General features: G+C 42.1%; 1 protein-coding gene across 1 annotated transcript in view; it reads right to left on the bottom strand.

The window, feature by feature from the left end:
- Positions 1 to 654: 654 nt before the first annotated feature.
- The window catches only part of MED12L (mediator complex subunit 12L), a 692,480-nt gene continuing 671,055 nt past the window's right edge, over positions 655 to 22,079 (bottom strand). The window contains exons 43-44 of the mRNA XM_040429951.1: positions 825 to 906; positions 655 to 689 (exon numbers count right to left, since the gene is read on the bottom strand). Of these exons, the coding sequence (XP_040285885.1) occupies positions 655 to 689; positions 825 to 906 (117 nt within the window). The remainder of the gene's footprint in view (positions 690 to 824; positions 907 to 22,079) is intronic.

The following is a 22,079-nucleotide window of genomic DNA, read 5'->3' as shown; positions in this document are numbered from 1 at the left end:
GTCATCGTAGGTGAGGCCTGCTGTAATCAAGGAGGCATAAAACCAACCCTCTGTGTGTCAGTCTAAGAAGAGAGGACTTGTAAGTAGAGGCCTAGTGAGGCTCTGGGTGGTCTCAGTCAGGAGGGCTGAGGGGCCATGAGGCTATGTGTGGCCGGACCTATTCCCCATATGGACTTGTGTTTGATGACCGGATCTGCTAAGGCTTGGAGCCTGAGATACTGTGTAGAACCTGTAATTAGAGGGGAGTCAGGGAAAACTACTGTGTATTAGTTAGAGCCCAGACGGGCAGGTGTTTATTTCATTTTGATGCTTATGTTTGTGTGGGTGCTGAAGTGCCACAATAAAGCACCAGTTTGGTTGTCTGCGAAGAAGTCTGTGACTGTGACTCACTGAGAGAGAGCGATCCCTTACAGTCATTTTGCACAAGTTTTTCTTTTTTTTTTTTTTTCTTGCATTTTCAAGTCCTATAGAGAAGACTGTAGGAAAATGTGCCATAGAAAAAACAGTACCAGAGCATTTTTTGACACTAAACAATGACATGAAAATGTAGAGTATGTGGCAGAGGACATTATGGTATAAAGAAAGGCCATGAGAAATGTGGTATTTTTCATAAAAAAAAAAAAAATGAAACAAACTGAAGGAAAATTGTTGCCATCACTTTTCCTCTAACTTTCCAATCGTTGAAATTACTGGAACAAATGATTTAATGACAAAGATGCATTACAGCATTATTTATATTATGTAGAAAGGACAAAAAATTATTGAATGTTACATATACCATCTGTATAAGGGTCTGGAATATATAAATAATTTCATATACTCACTTGAAAGCTGCTTCTGTAGTTGCCTGACTAAGGCTGCAGTTTGCTGCTGTTGTTGAGTCTGCTGTAAACCTTGCCTTGGGAACTGAAAAATAAATTTTCCAAAAAGTTTTTATTATTTGATATATAGGTTGTAGTATTTGTATTACTTTTTATGTACTTTAGTTTTAGAAGATGATAAAACAACAAGTAGTAATTGAATGGGGTTTAGGTATTGATAACCTATCCTCAGAATAGTCCATCAATATCCAATCAGCGGGGGCCCAATACCTGGCACCTTTGTCAATCAGCTACTTCAGGCAGCATCCAGTGTGAGAAACTATACAGTGACTGGAAGGCTCTATCCATTGTGTAATTTCAAGTACCGAAATACTGCACCTCATAGCAGCAGATCTTCAGTACCCTGTCACAGCCGCTACACAGTGGATGGAACCTTGTAATTCTATGTCTGCCTGCAGTATAGTGGAGATTGCAGGTAGTGGGCCAATCCAGATGTTGATTACCTATCCTGAGGCTAGGCCACCAATACTAGGTACCAGAAAACCCTTTAAAAGAGAAATGGAGGAAGGATGCATCTAAAATTACACAAAAAGAAAAAAATAACTTTTTTGTTTTGTAGTCTACAGTTTAGTTAACAAAGATACATGTTTAGTGCAGATACATAAACACGAATACTACATAGTTCCTTCTGCTCTACATTAAAACATGAGTAGGGAGTAGACCACAAGGGAGTATTTTTGAAATTCCAGATAAATACAAAGAAAATATGTGGCACTCATCATTAAAACACTGTCCTTTCATGGGTCCACAAATAAAGGACATAGTTTTTAGTGTTGAGCACAAATATTTGAAAAGCAAATTTTTATCTCAAATTTTATGACTCATTGGCCCACAAGCAACTTAAGCAGTTCACAGTGTTAACTTCAGATGTAAAAAAATAACGAATATTCTAAAATACGAATATATAGCACTATATTGAATATAGTGCTATATATTTGTTTTTTAGAATAGTCATCATTTTTTTTTCCATCTGAAGTCACGAATCATGATTTCAGATGGAAAAAAAATTATGAATATTCTAAAAACGAATATATAGCACTATATTCTATAGTGCTATATATTAGTTTTTAACACACGCCTGTATTGATTGCGTAATATTCGCATATTAAGCGATCATTACCTTGCCGATTTTCGAGTAAAAAAAATTTGACGAATATTCTACAAAATATTCGCGAAATATCACGAATTCAAATATGACCCCTGCCGCTCAGCACTAATAGTTTTCATGAGGAGTGCCACAAATTTTCTTATGTATCTGGCAAGTATGGAATCTGGCTTGTAGAGCACCACCAAATGACTGTTTGTTGTGTGTCAGCTTAAAGGGTAAGGCTACATGCACACGACTAAGTAACGGCCGTTACACGGCCATTTTCAGCACCAGTGAAAGTCTATGGGGCTATTCACATGGCCGTTCTTTTAACGACTAGTGAATAGCGTCCGTCCAAAAATACGACATGTCCTATCTTTGGCCATTTTCACGGCCGGACGGACCCCATTGAAATCAATAGGACTGTTTTTAACGCCCGATTGACAGGAGTGCACCCAGCTAATGGCCATTAAAAACGGGTACACAGGCCATTTAGGGGTTAAAAAAAAACCTCACCTCATCCACTTGCTCGCGGTGCGGCAGTCTCTTCTCTCTTCATTGAGCAGGACCTGCCGAAGAGAAGGACCTGCGATCTGCGTGGTGACGTAACCACGTGGGAGCACGCAGTGACGTCATCGCGCACCTTCGAAAGGTCCCGTTCTGTGAAGAGAGAAGAGACTGGTGCAGCGCGAGCAAGTGAAGTTTTTTTTTTTTTTTTTTGGGCTGTGGGACTCTATGGGGGCATTATATAAACCATGGGGGACATTATAAAGCTGGTGGACCTAAAAAAAAAAAAAAAAAAAAAAAAAACACACTATGGGGGACATTATTTAAGATGGGGCTCTACATGGGGGCATTATTAAAGCTGGGGGCAGTAAAAAAAAAAAATCTTACACTACGGGGGAAATTATTTTAGCTGGGGGCCTACATGGGGACATTATTAAAGCTGGGGGCAGCAACAAAAAAAAATCCTACACTATGAGGGACATTATTTTAGCTGGGGGCCTACCATCCTGTGGGTTTTCTCCGAAGGGTTTTCATCAAAAAATCTATCTTAGCATATGTTACTGCTGCAGCAGCATTATGCATAGAGGAATCTTTAGTTTCTTCACTTACCACTGTTTTCCTTGAGTTTTCCCTTAGTTATGGCTGTTTAACCACTTCCCATCTGGGCCCTTTGCCCCCTTCCTGACCAGGCCAAATTTTGCAAAACGGACATATCTCACTTTATGTGGTAATAACTTTGGAACGCCTTTATTTATCCAAGTCATTCAGAGATTGTTTTCTCGTGACACATTGTACTTCATGATAGTCATAAATTTGAGTCAAAATATTTCACCTTTATTTATGAAAAAATCCCAAATTTACCCAAAAATTTAAAAAAAATCGCAATTTTCTAAATTTCAATTTCTCTGCTTTTAAAACAGAAAGTGATACCTCATAAAATATTTATTATTTAACATTCCCCATATGTCTACTTTATGTTGGAATCATTTTGGAAATGTCATTTTATTTTTTTAGGACGTTAGAAGGCTTAGAAGTTTAGAAGCAATTCTTCAAATTTTTAAGAAAATTGCCAAAACCCACTTTATAAGGACCAGTTCAGGTCTGAAGTCACTTTGTGGGGCCTACATAGTGGATACCCCCATAAATGACCCCATTGTAGAAACTACACCCCTCAAGGTATTCAAAACCGATTTTACAAACTTTGTTAACCCTTTAGGCGTTCCACAAGAATTAAAGGAAAATGGAGATCAAATTTTTAAATTTCACTTTTTTGGCAGATTTTCCATTTTAATCAATTTTTTTCTCTAACACATCGATGGTTAACAGCCAAACAAAACTCAATATTTATTACCCAGATTCTGCGGTTTACAGAAACACCCCACATGTGGTCGTAAACTGCTGTATGGGCACACGGCAGGGCGCAGAAGGAAAGGAACTCCACATGGTTTTTAGATGCCATGTCCCATTTGAAGCCCCCTGATGCACCCTTACAGTAGAAACTCCCAAGAAGTGACCCCATTTTGGAAACTAGGGGATAAGGTGCCAGTTTTATTAGTACTATTTTTGGGTACATATGATTTTTTGATCATTCAATATAACACTTTATGGGGCAAGGTGACCAAAAAATTGGTTGTTTTAGCACAGTTTCTATTTATTTATTTTTACAGCGTTCACCTTAGGGGTTCAGTCAAGTGACATTTTTATAGAGCAGATTGTTACGGACGTGGCGATACCTAATATGTATACTTTTTCTCATTTATTAAAGTTTTACACAATAATAGCATTTTTGAAACCAAAAAATTATGTTTTAATGTGTCCATGTTCTGAGAGCTATAGTTTTTTTTATTTTTTGAGAGATTTTCTTATGTAGGGGCTCATTTTTTGCGGGATGAGGTGACGGTTTTATTGGTACCATTTTGTGGGACATACGCGTTTTTGATCACTTGGTGTTGCACCTTTTGTGATGCAACGTGACAAAAATTGCTTGTTTTGACACAGTTTTTTTTTTTTTTTTTTTACGGTGTTCACCCGAGGGGTTAGGTCATGTGATATTTTTATAGAGCTGGTTTTTACGGACGCGGCAATACCTAATATGTATACTTTTTTTTATTTGTTTCACTTCAACACAATAATAGCATTTTTGAAACCAAAAAAATTATGTTTTAGTGTCTCCATGTTCTAAGAGCTATAGTTTTTTTATTTTTTGAGAGATTTTCTTATGTAGGCGCTCATTTTTTGCGGGATGAGGTGACGGTTTTATTGGTACCATTTTGTGGGACATACGCGTTTTTGATCACTTGGTGTTGCACCTTTTGTGATGCAAGGTGACAAAAATTGCTTGTTTTGACACCGTTTTTTTTTTTTTTTTTTTACGGTGTTCACCCGAGGGGTTAGGTCATGTGATATTTTTATAGAGCTGGTTTTTACGGACGCGGCAATACTAAATATGTCTATTTTACTTTATTTTTTCTATTTTAATTTTTTTTTTTTTATTCCTAACTTGGGAACTTTTTTTTTTTTTACATGTGAAACTTTATTTTATTTTATTTTTTCAACCCTTTATTTTTTTTATTTTTTTTTACACTTTTCGTCCCCCATAAGGTCATACAAGACCTCTGGGGGACATTTGCTTCACTTTTTCTTTTTTTTTTCACAGTTGATTTCTCCTGTAACTGGGGCTGAGATAGTAGCCCCAGTTACAGGACAAATGCACCCCTATAGAGGCTGTACAGCAGCAATCCTGCGCTGTACAGCCTCACAGCAGGGCTGATCGAGGTCTCTGAGAGACCTCACACAGCCCCTGCACTCTCCGGTCACGGCGGTCACATGACCGCCGGGCCGGAACAGGAAGCGCACAGCGCTTCCTTCTCTGCAGACACAGCGCTCGGTGAGCGCTGTGTCTGCAGCGATCGTGAAGGCAGGGACACCTGGGAACTGTCCCTGCCTTGTCTTAGGGTTGCCCTGCTGTCACTGACAGCGGGCAACCCGATCAGCAGCTGCACGATTAGCGTGCAGCTGCTATTTCTGACAGGACGTTTTAAAACGTGCTGTCAGAAATAGACGTCCACCCATAGGACGTTTATATCCTATGGGCGGACGTGAGGCGGTTAAACATTTACAATATGAGGACCTTCTCTGCCAGTTCTCTGAGGCCAAAACTGCTTTCCCTCACTTCCCATACACACGTGCTGTAGCCGCCAGCAGCTCCCTGACAGCCAATCAGATTGGATTACTGAGAGACACGCCTCCTCACTCTGAAGCCTAATGCAGGCATGCAGTGTGGAAGACCGCCCCTCTGTCTTCTGTTTATACTAAAAGGAAGACAGACAAGCCCTAGCAACGGTCTTTGAAGGGAGCAGTGGAAAGGGACAGGGGACATTAATGAAAGCTGTTATTATAAGCTAATAACAGATCTTTTGACAATCATTAACAGACGTGCTCAAGTATAAATGCCTAGCTGTAATAAACTAGCAAATATGACAGTTATTCTTTAAGAGAAGATTAAAGTATTCGATATATGGTTCAGAGTAGTGCCGACTATATTCTCTTGGAACACATTCTCTGGAACACATACAGTAGAATACATGTGGATGGAATTCCAAATTCCATTCACATGTATAAGAAAAAAGCTGTATAAAATATATATTATTTTTCAGGATTTTACACAATACAAATCGAAATTGGAAGGATCTTATGGCATAATTGATATTAACAAATGTACCAAAAATAAACCAGCAAAATACGATTAGACTGAATGGGATAAAGTAGAAAAAGAAGAGAGGAGGAACTCATGTTAATGTTATAAACGATCTTATCTCGGTCAGTCATAAAAGAGCGAGAGGTAGAGATACTTTGAAGGAGTTTGCCAAGGAGGGCTTTGATGACTAGATGTGAAGGGAGATATCTTTTGTATGCTGTAATTAAGTCTGATTTAGGCCTCATGCACACGGCTGTTGTTCGGCCATTCCATGCATTGGGGACCACAATTTGCACAGGCAACATCCGTGCAGCTGCCGCAGGTGGATCCAGACCCTTTGAACTTTAATGGGTTCTTGTTTCGTCCGCACCACAAAAAAAATAGAACAAGTTCTATTTTTTTGGGGGGTGAGGAGGCACAGAGCGAAACCCCACGGAAGCACTCCATAGTTCTTCCGTAGTGTTCCGTGCCTCCGTTCCACACCACACCTTCCGGATTGCGGACCCATCAGTAATGCCGTGTGCCCTGGCCGGCACACGTTCGTGTGCATGAGCCCTTAAAAGTAGAAACAGTGGGTATAATACCAAAGATCAACATAAAGGCACTTTACGGTAATCCAATCCTGAACTATAAGAATAAAGCTTATACAAGATAAGAGAGAATCTGGAAACCTATGTTTCTAATAATTCCTCGCTCTTTGCTTGTTTTGTCAGCATCTAGGAATTCAAAGTTTAATAGAATTTATAAGGTACAATGTGATTTTTGCTGTCTGAGTAACTTATTTACTCAGATATTATGTTTCTATTTTCTTCCCAGAGGGGTCTAAGAAATGTGCAGTGTACCCAAATATGAGAGATACAGTCCTGATCAAAAGTTTAAGACCACTTGAAAAATGGCAAAAAAATCATATTTAGCATGGCTGGATCTTAACAAGGTTCCAAGTAGAACTTCAACATGCAACAAGAAGAAATGGGAGTGAGACAAAACATTTTTTGAGCAATTAATTTAATGAAAACAACGAATAAACTGAAACAGGCTGTTTTTCAGCTGATCAAAAGTTTAGGACCACACCTCCAAAAAAAAAAACTAAACCCCCCCCAAAACAGAAATCCAACTTCCAAACATGAACTCAATAATGAGTAGCTCAGCCGTTTTTTGTTTATCACTTCAAAAATTTGTTTAGGCATGCTTGATGCAAGCGTTTCCATGAGGTGAGTGGGAACATTTCTCCAAGTGGTGAAGACGGCCGCAAGAAGGCCATCTACTGTCTGGAACTGTTGTCCATTTTTGTAAACTTCCCTTGCCATCCATCCCCAAAGGTTCTCAATTGGATTTAGATCAGGGGAACACGCAAGATGGGCCAAAAGAGTGATGTTATTCTCCTGGAAGAAGTCCCTTGTCCTGCGGGCATTGTGTACTGTAGCGTTGTCCTGTTGAAAAACCCAGTCGTTACCACACAGACGAGGGCCCTCAGTCATGAGGAATGCTCTCTGCAACATCTGGACATAGCCAGCAGCCGTTTGACGCCCCTGCACGTCCTGAAGCTCCATTGTTCCACTGAAGGAAAAAGCACCCCAGACCATTATGGTGCCCCCTCCACTGTGGCGCGTAGAAAACATCTGCTTGTCATGCCAGTAACGTTGGAAACCATCTGGACCATCAAGGTTACATTTTTTCTCATCAGAGAATAAAACTTTTTTCCACCTTTGAATGTCCCATGTTTGGTGCTCTCTTGCAAAGTCCAAACGAGCAGTTTTGTGGCGTTCAAGGAGACGAGGTCTTTGAAGACGTTTTTTGTTTTTGAAGCCCTTCAGTCTCAGATGTCGTCTGATGGTTATGGGGCTGCAGTCAGCACCAGTAAGGGCCTTAATTTGGGTCGAGGATCATCCAGTGTCTTGACGGACAGCCAGTTGGATCCTCCGGCTCAGTGCTGAGTTCTTGGGTCTTCCACTTGACTTTTTTGTTCCATAACCCTCAGGATCATTTAAGAAATTCCAAATGACTGTCTTACTGCGTCCCACCTCAGCAGCGATGGCGCGCTGTGAGAGACCCTGCTCATGCAGTTCAACAACCCGACCACGTTCAAAAAGGGAGTTTTATTGCCTTTGCCATCATAACGTGTGACTACCTGACAGAAAATGACAATGAATCCACATCTTTGCACAGATTTGGCCTTTTAAAAGGCATGTGGTCCTAAACTTTGGATCAGCTGAAAAACAGCCCGTTTCAGTTTAATCGTTATTTTCAATTAATTGAATGCTCAAAAAATGTTTTGTCTCACTCTCATTTCTTCTTGTTGCATGTTGAAGCTCTACTTGGAACCTTGTTAAAATATGATTTTTTGCCATTTTTTAAGTGGTCTAAACTTTTGATCAGGACTGTATCTCCAATAAAGAGGTGACAGGCAGGATTGATCCTATATAACAAGTCGGGCATTCTTTATTACCTTGTGATTATTTTTGAGTTCTTGAATCTGGTTGTCTTAGAGGTATTAGTTCCCTTGCCTATTTATCGGCTGTATATATGATGTATTGGGAGTTTCATGAATATGTTGAGGTAAATGTCATATGCAATAAATGGTTTATGTTGTTTCTATAGAATGCCTATTATCTTGCAGAACCAATGCACTTTTAAAGGGGTTGTCCCACAAAAAATATTCAACAGTTTTCAAACCAGCACCTGGATCTAAATATTTTTGTAATTGCAAATAATTAAAAATGTAGCATAGCCACTGAGTTATTCAATAAAATTTATCTGTACAGCGCCACCTGCTCTTTGATTTTTTTTACTCATTTTTTTAATTTGCTCACTGAGAAGGCCGCACATGCTCAGTTTCATTCTTCAACTGCCTCCTGAGTTGTGATAGGAAGAACATGGACACGCCCCACTAGCTGCAGCAGAAAAGACACTCCCCTTGAGCTGTCAGCTTGATATAAATCTAGCAGAACAATGAATGGGGAGATCTCTGGATCCATGTGAGGTACAGGGCTGGTTCTAGCTTTGTTAGAAAGGGGTTGTCACATACAGGGAGTGCAGAATTATTAGGCAAATGAGTATTTTGACCACATCATCCTCTTTATGCATGTTGTCTTACTCCAAGCTGTATAGGCTTGAAAGCCTACTACCAATTAAGCATATTAGGTGATGTGCATCTCTGTAATGAGAAGGGTTGTGGTCTAATGACATCAACACCCTATATCAGGTGTGCATAATTATTAGGCAACTTCCTTTCCTTTGGCAAAATGGGTCAAAAGAAGGACTTGACAGGCTCAGAAAAGTCAAAAATAGTGAGATATCTTGCAGAGGGATGCAGCACTCTTAAAATTGCAAAGCTTCTGAAGCGTGATCATCGAACAATCAAGCGTTTCATTCAAAATAGTCAACAGGGTCGCAAGAAGCGTGTGGAAAAACCAAGGCGCAAAATAACTGCCCATGAACTGAGAAAAGTCAAGCGTGCAGCTGCCAAGATACCACTTGCCACCAGTTTGGCCATATTTCAGAGCTGCAACATCACTGGAGTGCCCAAAAGCACAAGGTGTGCAATACTCAGAGACATGGCCAAGGTAAGAAAGGCTGAAAGACGACCACCACTGAACAAGACACACAAGCTGAAACGTCAAGACTGGGCCAAGAAATATCTCAAGACTGATTTTTCTAAGGTTTTATGGACTGATGAAATTAGAGTGAGTCTTGATGGGCCAGATGGATGGGCCCGTGGCTGGATTGGTAAAGGGCAGAGAGCTCCAGTCCGACTCAGACGCCAGCAAGGTGGAGGTGGAGTACTGGTTTGGGCTGGTATCATCAAAGATGAGCTTGTGGGGCCTTTTCGGGTTGAGGATGGAGTCAAGCTCAACTCCCAGTCCTACTGCCAGTTTCTGGAAGACACCTTCTTCAAGCAGTGGTACAGGAAGAAGTCTGCATCCTTCAAGAAAAACATGATTTTCATGCAGGACAATGCTCTATCACACGCGTCCAAGTACTCCACAGCGTGGCTGGCAAGAAAGGGTATAAAAGAAGAAAATCTAATGACATGGCCTCCTTGTTCACCTGATCTGAACCCCATTGAGAACCTGTGGTCCATCATCAAATGTGAGATTTACAAGGAGGGAAAACAGTACACCTCTCTGAACAGTGTCTGGGAGGCTGTGGTTGCTGCTGCACGCAATGTTGATGGTGAACAGATCAAAACACTGACAGAATCCATGGATGGCAGGCTTTTGAGTGTCCTTGCAAAGAAAGGTGGCTATATTGGTCACTGATTTGTTTTTGTTTTGTTTTTAAATGTCAGAAATGTATATTTGTGAATGTTGAGATGTTATATTGGTTTCACTGGTAAAAATAAATAATTGAAATGGGTATATATTTGTTTTTTGTTAAGTTGCCTAATAATTATGCACAGTAATAGTCACCTGCACACACAGATATCCCCCTAAAATAGCTAAAACTAAAAATAAACTAAAAACTACTTCCAAAAATATTCAGCTTTGATATTAATAAGTTTTTTGGGTTCATTGAGAACATGGTTGTTGTTCAATAATAAAATTAATCCTCAAAAATACAACTTGCCTAATAATTCTGCACTCCCTGTACTATATTATGTCTGATTTTCATTTTTTACATTAGTCATGGGATAACCCCTTTAACCGCCTCTGGACCGCCTAAGGCAGGATCGCGTTCCGGAGGCGGCAGCTCCAGGCACAGTCACGCATATATGCGTCATCTCGCGAGACGCGAGATTTCCTGTGAACGAGCGCACACAGGCGCGCGCGTTCACAGGATCGGAAGGTAAGCGAGTGGATCTCCAGCCTGCCAGCGGCGATCGTTCGCTGGCAGGCTGGAGATGCGATTTTTTTAACCCCTAACAGGTATATTAGACGCTGTTTTGATAACAGCGTCTAATATACCTGCTACCTGGTCCTCTGGTGGTCCCTTTTGCTTGGATCGACCACCAGAGGACACAGGCAGCTCAGTAATAAGTAGCACCAAACACCACTACACTACACCCCCCCTGTCACTTATTAACCCCTTATTAACCCCTGATCACCCCTGATCACCCCATATAGACTCCCTGATCACCCCCCTGTCATTGATCACCCCCCTGTCATTGATCACCCCCCTTGTAAGGCCTCATTCAGACGTCCGTATGTTTTTTACGGATCCACGGATACATGGATCGGATCCGCAAAACACATACGGACGTCTGAATGGAGCCTTACAGGGGGGTGATCAATGACAGGGGGGTGATCACCCCATATAGACTCCCTGATCACCCCCCTGTCATTGATCACCCCCCTGTCATTGATCACCCCCCTGTAAGGCTACATTCAGACGTCTGTATGTTTTTTACGGATCCACGGATACATGGATCTGATCCGCAACACACATACAGACGTCTGAATGGAGCCTTACAGGGGGGTGATCACCCCATATAGACTCCCTGATCACCCCCTGTCATTGATCACCCCCCTGTAAGGCTCCATTCAGACGTCTGTATGTATTTTACGGATCCACGGATACATGGATCGAATCAGCAAAACACATACGGACATCTGAATGGAGCCTTACAGGGGGGTGATCAATGACAGGGGGTGATCACCCCATATAGACTCCCTAATCACCCCCCTGTCATTGATCACCCCCCTGTCATTGATCACCCCCCTGTAAGGCTCCATTCAGACGTCTGTATGTTTTTTACGGATCCACGGATACATGGATCGGATCCGCAAAACACATACAGACATCTGAATGGAGCCTTACAGGGGGGTGATCAATGACAGGGGGGTGATCACCCCATATAGACTCCCTGATCACCCCCCTGTCATTGATTACCCCCCTGTCATTGATCACCCCCCTGTAAGGCTCTATTCAGACGTCCATATGTTTCTTACTGATCCACGGATACATGGATCTGATCCGCAACACACATACAGACGTCTGAATGGAGCCTTACAGAGGGGTAATCACCCCATATAGACTCCCTGATCACCCCCCTGTCATTGATCACCCCCCTGTAAGGCTCCATTCAGACGTCCGTATGTTTTTTACGGATCCACGGATACATGGATCGAATCCGCAAAACACACACATACGGACATCTGAATGGAGCCTTACAGGGGGGTGATCAATGACAGGGGGGTGATCACCCCATATAGACTCCCTGATCACCCCCCTGTCATTGATCACCCCCCTGTCATTGATCACCCCCCTGTAAGGCTCCATTCAGACGTCCGTATGTTTTTTACGGATCCACGGATACATGGATCGGATCCGCAAAACACATACAGACATCTGAATGGAGCCTTACAGGGGGGTGATCAATGACAGGGGGGTGATCACCCCATATAGACTCCCTGATCACCCCCCTGTCATTGATCACCCCCCTGTCATTGATCACCCCCCTGTAAGGCTCCATTCAGACATTTTTTTGGCCCAAGTTAGCGGAGATTTTTTTTTATTTAATTTTTTTTCTTACAAACTCTCATATTCCACTAACTTGTGTCAAAAAATAAATTCTCCCATGAACTCACCATACCCCTCACGGAATCCAAATGCGTAAAATTTTTTAGACATTTATATTCCAGACTTCTTCTCACACTTTAGGGCCCCTAAAATGCCAGGGCAGTATAAATACCCCACATGTATTCCGTGAGGGGCATATTGAGTCCATGAAAGATTGAAATTTTTGTCCCAAGTTAGCGGAAAGGGAGACTTTGTGAGAAAAAAAAAAAAAAAAACAATTTCCGCTAACTTGTGGCAAAAAAAAAAAAATTCTATGAACTCGCCATGCCCCTCATTGAATACCTTGGGGTGTCTTCTTTCCAAAATGGGGTCACATGTGGGGTATTTATACTGCCCTGGCATTTTAGGGGCCCTAAAGCGTGAGAAGAAGTCTGGGATCCAAATGTCTAAAAATGCCCTCATAAAAGGAATTTGGGCCCCTTTGCGCATCTAGGCTGCAAAAAAGTGTCACACATGTGGTATCGCCGTACTCAGGAGAAGTTGGGCAATGTGTTTTGGGGTGTCATTTTACATATACCCATGCTGGGTGACATAAATATCTTGGTCAAATGCCAACTTTGTATAAAAAAATGGGAAAGTTGTCTTTTGCCGAGATATTTCTCTCACCCAGCATGGGTATATGTAAAATGACACCCCAAAACACATTGCCCAACTTCTCCTGAGTACGGCGATACCAGATGTGTGACACTTTTTTGCAGCCTAGGTGGGCAAAGGGGCCCACATTCCAAAGAGCACCTTTAGGATTTCACCGGCCATTTTTTACACATTTTGATTTCAAAATACTTCCCACACATTAGGGCCCCTAAATTGCCAGGGCAGTATAACTACCCCAAAAGTGACCCCATTTTGGAAAGAAGACACCCCAAGGTATTCCGTGAGGGGCATGGCGAGTTCCTAGAATTTTTTATTTTTTGTCACAAGTTAGCGGAATATGAGACTTTGTAAGAAAAAAAATAAAAATCATCATTTTCCGCTAACTTGTGACAAAAAATAAAAAATTCTAAGAACTCACTATGCCCATCAGCGAATACCTTAGGGTGTCTACTTTCCGAAATGGGGTAATTTGTGGGGTGTTTGTACTGTCTGGGCATTGTAGAACCTCAGGAAACATGACAGGTGCTCAGAAAGTCAGAGCTGCTTCAAAAAGAGGAAATTCACATTTTTGTACCATAGTTTGTAAACGCTATAACTTTTACCCAAACCATTTTTTTTTACCCAAACATTTTTTTTTATTATCAAAGACATGTAGAACAATAAATTTAGAGAAAAAATTATATATGGATGTCGTTTTTTTTTTTATTTTTTTAAAAAAAATGGCAGATATAGTGTTGTTTCATGGCAACTTATTCTGAAAAATTTACTGAAATGACAGACACACTTTAAGCTGAGTTCACACATTACGTATTTAATCTGGAACTACCAGTGCCATTGAGATTTAACAAATGCCCTGTCATCACCACAATCACGTTAAGGGCTCATGCACACAAACGTATTTTCGTTCCTTTTTTTTTGTGGACCGTATGCGGAACCATTCATTTCAATGGGTCCGTAAAAAAAACAGAAGTTTCTCCGTGTGCATTCCGTTTCCGTATGTCTGTATTTCCGTTCCGCAAAAAATTTAACATGTCCTATTATTGTCCGCATTACGGACAAGGATAGTGCTGTTCTATCAGGGGCCAGCTGTTCCGTTCCACAAAATACAGAATGCACACGGACGTCATCCGTATTTTTTGCGGATCCGTTTTTTTTGCGGACCGCAAAATACATACGGTCGTGTGCATGAGCCCTAAATCTATGTGTAGCATGTGGATCTTGTTGAGGATTTTGGTGCAGATTATATTTTATGTTTGAATTTAGTCTAATGGACACAAACTGCTAAAGACATTACATTTTGACAACAGAAACACGGACAGAAAACAAGTCTGGAATATCCTTTAGCTGAAGGGGAAAATAATGCAGGTAAAGCAGATTAGAAGTAACATGAAACATTCAGCATGTACAATAAACCATGGAAGCAAAGATTTATAGCAAATGCTGGCTGCCGTAAAGATAATATTCAAGTAAATCTACGGATTGATTTAGGCTACTTTCACACTCGCGTTTGGTGCGGACCATCATGGATCTACACAGACGGATCCGTTCAGATAATACAAACATCTGCATCCACTCAGAACGGATCCGTTTGTATTATCTTTAACATAGCCAAGACGGATGCGTCTTGAACACCATTGAAAGTCAATGGAGGACGGATTCGTTTTCTATTGTGCCAGATTGTGTCAGTGAAAACGGATCCGTCCCCATTGACTTACATTGTGTGCCAGGACGGATCCGTTTGGCTCAGTTTCGTCAGACGAACACCAAAACGCTGCTAGCAGCGTTTTGGTGTTCGCCTCCAAAGCGGAATGGAGACAGAAAGGAGGATTAATAAATTATGAAAAGAAATTGTGGTCAATGTTATCTTCATTTTATGGCTCCATGACTTCTCATGGAACAAATTATATTATTGATTTAACCCCTTCCTGGCACAGTCATTTATCATTTTGTTTAGTTTTTTTTCTTAATTTACATTTTTCACTCTCTGCCTTCAGAAACTCATATATATATATATTTTTTTTTTCAGTTTGTGTACACATATGAGGGCTTGTTTTTTGCAGCACCAGTTGCACTTTCCAACGTTTGAAATGTTTTTATTAACATTTTTCTATTAGGCTATATATATATATAGAAGTGGTAGCTGCAAATACAGTGAAGGAGTTTAAGCATGCATGGGATAGGCATAAGGCCATCCTTCATATAAGATAGGGCCGGGGGCTATCCATAGTATTCAGTATATTGGGCAGACTAGATGGGCCAAATGGTTCTTATCTGCCGACACATTCTATGTTTCTATGTTTCTATGTTTCTATGTTTCTATATATATAACAATCACAGAGTAAGGCCTCTTCACACTACCGTTTTATTTTTTTCGTTTTGCGGGCCGTTTTTTTTGTGTTCCGTATACGGAACCATTAATTTCAATGGTTACGCAAAAAAAACGGAATGTACTCCGTATGCATTCCGTTTCCGTATTTCCATTTTTTCGTTCCGTTGAAAGATAGAACATGTCCTATTATTGCCCGTAAATCACGTTCCGTGGCTCCATTCAAGTCAATGGGTCCGCAAAAAAAACGGAACACATACGGAAATGCATCCATATGTCTTCCGTATCCGTTCCGTTTTTGCGGAACCATCTATTGAAAATGTTATGCCCAGCCCAATTTTTTCTATGTAATTACTGTATACCATACGGAAAAACGGAACGGAAACGGAAACACAACGAAAACAAAAAAAACGAAACAAAGGATCCGTGAAAATGGACCGCAAAACACTGAAATAGCCATACGGTAGTGTGAAAGAGTCCTAAGTAGCTATGAAATACCTTTTGGAGCATATCATGGTAGTAAGATGTGTATAAACAAAATGTTCAATAGGCCATGAACAGTGTTCTCAAGGACTGAGTAGTCTGTCCATACTGGCACCATTTACTATTGCATACAATGTAGCGGAAAGCTGCAACAAAATTCTAAATGGGGTGGAATTAGAAAAATAAATTAAAAATGGAGTGTGTATGGCTTTTTGATCACTTTTTATTCAAATTGTTTTGGGAAGGTGAAACGACCACAATCTGCAAGTTGTCCATTTAGATTTTTTTCTTTTATGCTGTTCACCGTAGAGGATTTTGGGATGCAGTGATACTAATTATGCTTACTATTATAGTAATTTATTTTTATTTACAAAATGAGGAAAGGGGAGGTGATTTGAATTTTTATATAATTTATTTTTTTATACTTTAAAAAACTTTTTTTTACACTTCTGAGGGGATTATAATATACGATCCTCTGATTGCTTTTCCCATAGACTGCAATGATTTGCTATTGCAGTCTATGAAAGAATCTCTACTTTCCTATCAAGCCCTGCCACAGGCAGGATCTCATGAATACTTTTCCATGGCAGGCATTGGAGTCTTCGAAAGGCCCGAGACTGCCATAGTAAACAAATGGCTCTTGTGATCTAGTCGCAGGGGAGCCATTTAGGCACAGGAAGAACTGCGCTCCCATTATTTTACTGCTCAAATGTTGTGGCCACAATCGACCTCTGGCATCTAAGGCTGGGTTCACACTTGAGCGTTTTACAGCGCGTTCAAACGCGCTGTAAAACGCTCAACACATGAAAACCAATGCTTCCCTATGGCCCTGGTTCTCACTTGAGCGTTTTACAGCGCTGAAAAACGCGCTGTAAAACGCCCTACGCTCAAACAAGTACTTGAGCTTCTTTGGGGCGTTTTGACGCGCGTTTGTGGCCATAGGACATTGCAGTCAATCACACAAACGCGCGTCAAACGCGCGTTTACTATTGCAAAAAACGCTCGTCAAAAACGCGCGTCAAAAACGCGCGTTAAACGCGCATATCAAAGACGCTCAGGTCTGAACCCAGCCTAAGGGGTTAAAAGTCTGTGATCGATGTTATCGCCTTGCAGGCAAATGTCAAGAAGGTAAATTCTGAATATTACAATGCTGTGATGCATTATGATGGCTGAAATTAAGGCTACTTTCACATTAGTGTTTTTCTTTTCCAGCATAGAGTTCCGTCACAGGGGCTCTATACCGGAAAAGAACTGATCAGGTATATCCCCATGCATTCTGAATGGAGAGTAATCCGTTCAGGATGCATCAGGATGTCTTCAGTTCAGTCGTTTTGACTGATCAGGCAAAAGAGAAAACCGTAGCATGCTACGGTTTTATCTCCGGCGAAAAAAACTGAAGACTTGCCTGAATGCCGGATCCGGCATTTTTTTCCATAGGAATGTATTAGTGCCGGAATGCCGGATCCGTCCTTCCGGTCTGCGCATGCGCAGACTGAAAAAAAGGTGAAAAAAATAAATGCCGGATCCGTTTTGCCGGATGACACCGGAAAGACGGATCCGGCATTTCAATGCATTTTTTCGACTGATCAGGCATTTTTAAGGGTCCATTCACACGTCCGTTTTTTCTTTCCTGATCTGTTCCGTTTTTTGCGGAACAGATCTGGACCAGATCTGGACCCATTCATTTTCAATGGGTCCTGGAAAAAAATCGGACAGCACAATGTGTGCTGTCCGTTTCCGTTGTTCCGTTCCGTATGTCCGTTTAAATCTAAAACATGTCCTATTCTTTTCCGCAAAATTTGGATCCTGGTACAATACAAAGTCAATGGATCCGCAAAAAACGGATGACATACGGATGTCATTACGTATGTCATCCGTTTTATGCGGATTCCGTTCCTGGAAATTACATTTTAAATTTTTTTTTTTTCAAAGAAATCCAAACAACTTTATTTGCTTATTGAAATTTATACATGTTACCGTTTTTTGCGGATCCGCAAAAAACGGATGACATACAGAAACATTTTCAGGAACAACGGATCCGCAAAAAACGGACTAAAAATCGGGATATAGAAAAATACTGACGTGTGAATGTAGCCTAAGACTGATCAGGATCCTGATCAGTCTTAGGCCTCTTTCACACTTGCGTTGTTGGGATCCGGCATGCACTTCCGTTGCCGGAGGTGCCTGCCGGATCCGGAAAAACGCAAGTGTACTGAAAGCATTTGAAGACGGAACCGTCTTCCAAATGCTTTCAGTGTTACTATGGCACCCAGGACGCTATTAAAGTCCTGGTTGCCATAGTAGTAGCGGGGAGCGGAGGAGCGGTATACTTACAGTCCGTGCGGCTCCCGGGGCGCTCCAGAATGACGTCAGAGCGCCCCATGCGCATGGATGACGTGATCCATGCGATCACGTGATCCATGCGCTTGGGGCGCCCTGACGTCACTCTGGAGCGCCCGGGGAGCCGCACGGACGGTAAGTACACTGCTCCCCCGCTCCCCGCTACACTTACCATGGCTGTCAGGACTTTAGCGTCCCGGCAGCCATGGTAACCATTCAGAAAAGCTAAATGTCGGCTCCGGCAATGCGCCGAAACGACGTTTAGCTTAAGGCCGGATCCGGATCAATGCCTTCCAATGGGCATTAATTCCAGATCTGGCCTTGCGGCAAGTGTTCCGGATTTTTGGCCGGAGCAAAAAGCGCAGCATGCTGCGGTATTTTCTCCGGCCAACAAACGTTCCGTACCGGAACTGAAGGCATCCTGATGCATCCTGAACGGATTTCTCTCCATTCAGAATGCATTAGGATAATCCTGATCAGGATTCTTCCGGCATAGAGCCCCGACGACGGAACTCTATGCCGGAAGACAATAACGCAGGTGTGAAAGAGCCCTTACTAATGCCATCAGTTGGCATACGTTTTGCATGATCTGGCAGGCAGTTCCGGCGGCGGAACTGCTTGCTGGATCTCTCTGCCGCAAGTGTGAAAGTAGCCTTAGAGATCTTTCCTGACAATTCTTAGTAAATATGAATGTATATTCTTCATACAATAACACATCTAGAGCGTCTTCTAGGACTGTATAATGTTATATTCCTCCTGAAAATCTGTGAATAAACTGACAAATGCCCCACTACAGACTCTGATACTGTCCAGCCAGTGCTGCTAATGTCAAACTGTGTAAGGACCGACCCGATCAACATACCTTTCATCATCATACATCGGAAAAGGGTTGTTTCTGCATCATGTCCATGGATGTTTACAAACCACATTAAGGAAATATATAGAACTAATGTGCTTAACATTTGTATCTGGAGCAACCTGAACAAAATCTTCTGCTGCCCAATAAAATTAGAAGCTAACATGTTTCTCGCATAAAGAGCTGAAAGATTGGCTCTGACAGCTTTGGAATGAAGCCATTTTCAGGAAAGGCACCAGGGCATGAAACTGAAAAAAAAATGTTACCCTGTCAGGGACCTCATTTAGTCATCATGACTCCTGCTATGCTGGCAGTGTATTTCTTTAAATCACACTCCGAACATAAAGGTCAATGTGACGCCTGATCATTATTTATGTCATACCAAACCAACATAAAACGATGCAATACAAATATTTGACTTTCTTTTACCTAATTGCAGTATACAACATTTCAGAAATATGGACCACATTACACATTTCATGAAGGTGAGGAAAGGGTCTCAAGAGGGAGACGAGCTCTGGAAACTGTAACTTCTCACTAATCTTCTGTTCCCTTGAAATTTCACATCAAGTTATTAGATATCACATGTCTATCTAATTACACACAAGGGGAAGATTCATTTGCCTTGTACAAACGTAACATTGGTATGCAGCCTATCTGCTACCAAACTGTAAATCTCTCTATCTGCAAGGAATGTTTCCTTTCATCCATTTTTGTCAGTAAAATGTCTTACCTTGAGGGGGAAAAAAACAAACATTTTTACCTTCTATACATTAGGCACTTGTCTACAGCTAAATGGGCCCTCCGGGAAAACTTCCGTGAGAAAGCCGTACGAGAAGTCTGTATGTCCCAGACAGAAAGTACAAAGTAACAATGTACACCTATGAAGGACTACTGCAGCGCGGATCTGGTCAAGGTGGATTGAAATGATAAATTACGCCTTCATAAATTAAACCATAAATCATAAATTAAACCATCACAACAGCAAGAAAGTGAGGAAATCTGTCAGCACAGTACACACTGTGTTATTGAGTGATTTGTGGTTAATTCCGTTTATACCATTTAAATTTTTCATTCCTCATAATTTGACAGTTTTAGGTGATTGTATGGTTGTTTTTACAGGAAAATGTGTTTTTTTAAGATGGTATTGTGAGGTGCAGATACATTTTCATTCTGCTTATATTACATGGGTGTTAGGGGGTGAATATGTCATTAGTTTGTCTGTGTATATCTGTATGTCTTTCTTGTCTGCTTTCACTTTCTTGCTGGCCAGCAAACCTCTCTCTCTATCCGCTATTATTTCTGCAGACAGACTAAGGCCTCCTGCACACGAACGTATTTTTTTGCGGTCCGCAAAAACGGGTCCCGTTTTTCCGTGATCCGTGACCGTTTTTTCGTCCGTGGGTCTTCCTTGATTTTTGGAGGATCCACGGACATGAAAAAAAAGTCGTTTTGGTGTCCGCCTGGCCGTGCGGAGCCAAACGGATCCGTCCTGAATTACAATGCAAGTCAATGAGGACGGATCCGTTTGACGTTGACACAATATGGTGCCATTTCAAACGGATCCGTCCCCATTGACTTTCAATGTAAAGTCTGGAGTCCCTTTTATACCATCGGATCTGAGTTTTCTCCAATCCGATGGTATATTTTAACTTGAAGCGTCCCCATCACCATGGGAACGCCTCTATGTTAGAATATACTGTCGGATATGAGTTAGATCGTGAAACCTCATTTCCGACAGTATATTCTAACACAGAGGCGTTCCCATGGTGATGGGGACGCTTCTAGTTAGAATATACTACAAACTGTGTACATGACTGCCCCCTGCTGCCTAGCAGCATCCGATCTCTTACAGGGGGCTGTGATCAGCACAATTAACCCTTCAGGTGCCGCACCTGAAGGGGTTAATTGTGCTATCATCTCCCCCTGTAAGAGATCAGGGCTGCCAGGCAGCAGGGGGCAGACCCCCCCCCCTCCCCCCTCCCCAGTTTGAATATCATTGGTGGCCAGTGCAGCCCCCCCCCTTCCTCCCTCTATTGTAATAATTCGTTGGTGGCACAGTGTGCGCCCCCCCCCCTTCCTCCCTCTATTGTAATCGTTGGTGGCACAGTGTGCGCCCCCCATTGGCCCCCCTCCCTCTATAGCATTAACAACATTGGTGGCCAGTGTACGGCCTCCCATCTAGCCCCCCCCCCATCATTGGTGGCAGCGGGTTACTAGCAGTAGTGATTCATACTTACCTGGGAGCTGCGATGTCTGCTTCCGGCCGGGAGCTCCTCCTACTGGTAAGTGACAGTTCATTTAGCAATGACACTTACCAGTAGGTGGCGCTCCCGGCCGGACACGAACATCGCAGCAGTCGGTAAGTATGAATCTTCTACTATTGTACTATTGCTAAGTAACCATGGCAACCAGAGTCCTGGTTGCCATGGTTACCGATCGGAGCCCCAGCGATTAAACTGGGACTCCGATCGGAACTCCGCTGCCACCAATGATGGGGGGGGGGGGGGGGGAGATGGGAGGCCGCACACTGGCCACCAATGTTGTTAATGCTATAGAGGGAGGGGGGGGGCGATGGGGGGCGCACACTGTGCCACCAACGAATTATTACAATAGAGGGAGGGAGGGGGGGGCGCACACTGTGCCACCAACAAATTATTACAATAGAGGAAGGGAGGGGGGGGCGCACACTGTGCCACCAACGAATAATTACAATAGAGGGAGGGGGGGGGGCCGCACTGGCCACCAATGATATTTAAACTGGGGAGGGGGGGGAGGGTCTGCCCCCT

This window comes from Bufo bufo, chromosome 4 (genome assembly GCF_905171765.1).
Source record: "Bufo bufo chromosome 4, aBufBuf1.1, whole genome shotgun sequence".
Lineage (NCBI taxonomy): Eukaryota > Metazoa > Chordata > Amphibia > Anura > Bufonidae > Bufo > Bufo bufo.
Note: the sequence above shows the minus strand (reverse complement) of the source record. Positions and strands in the feature narration are given on the sequence as shown.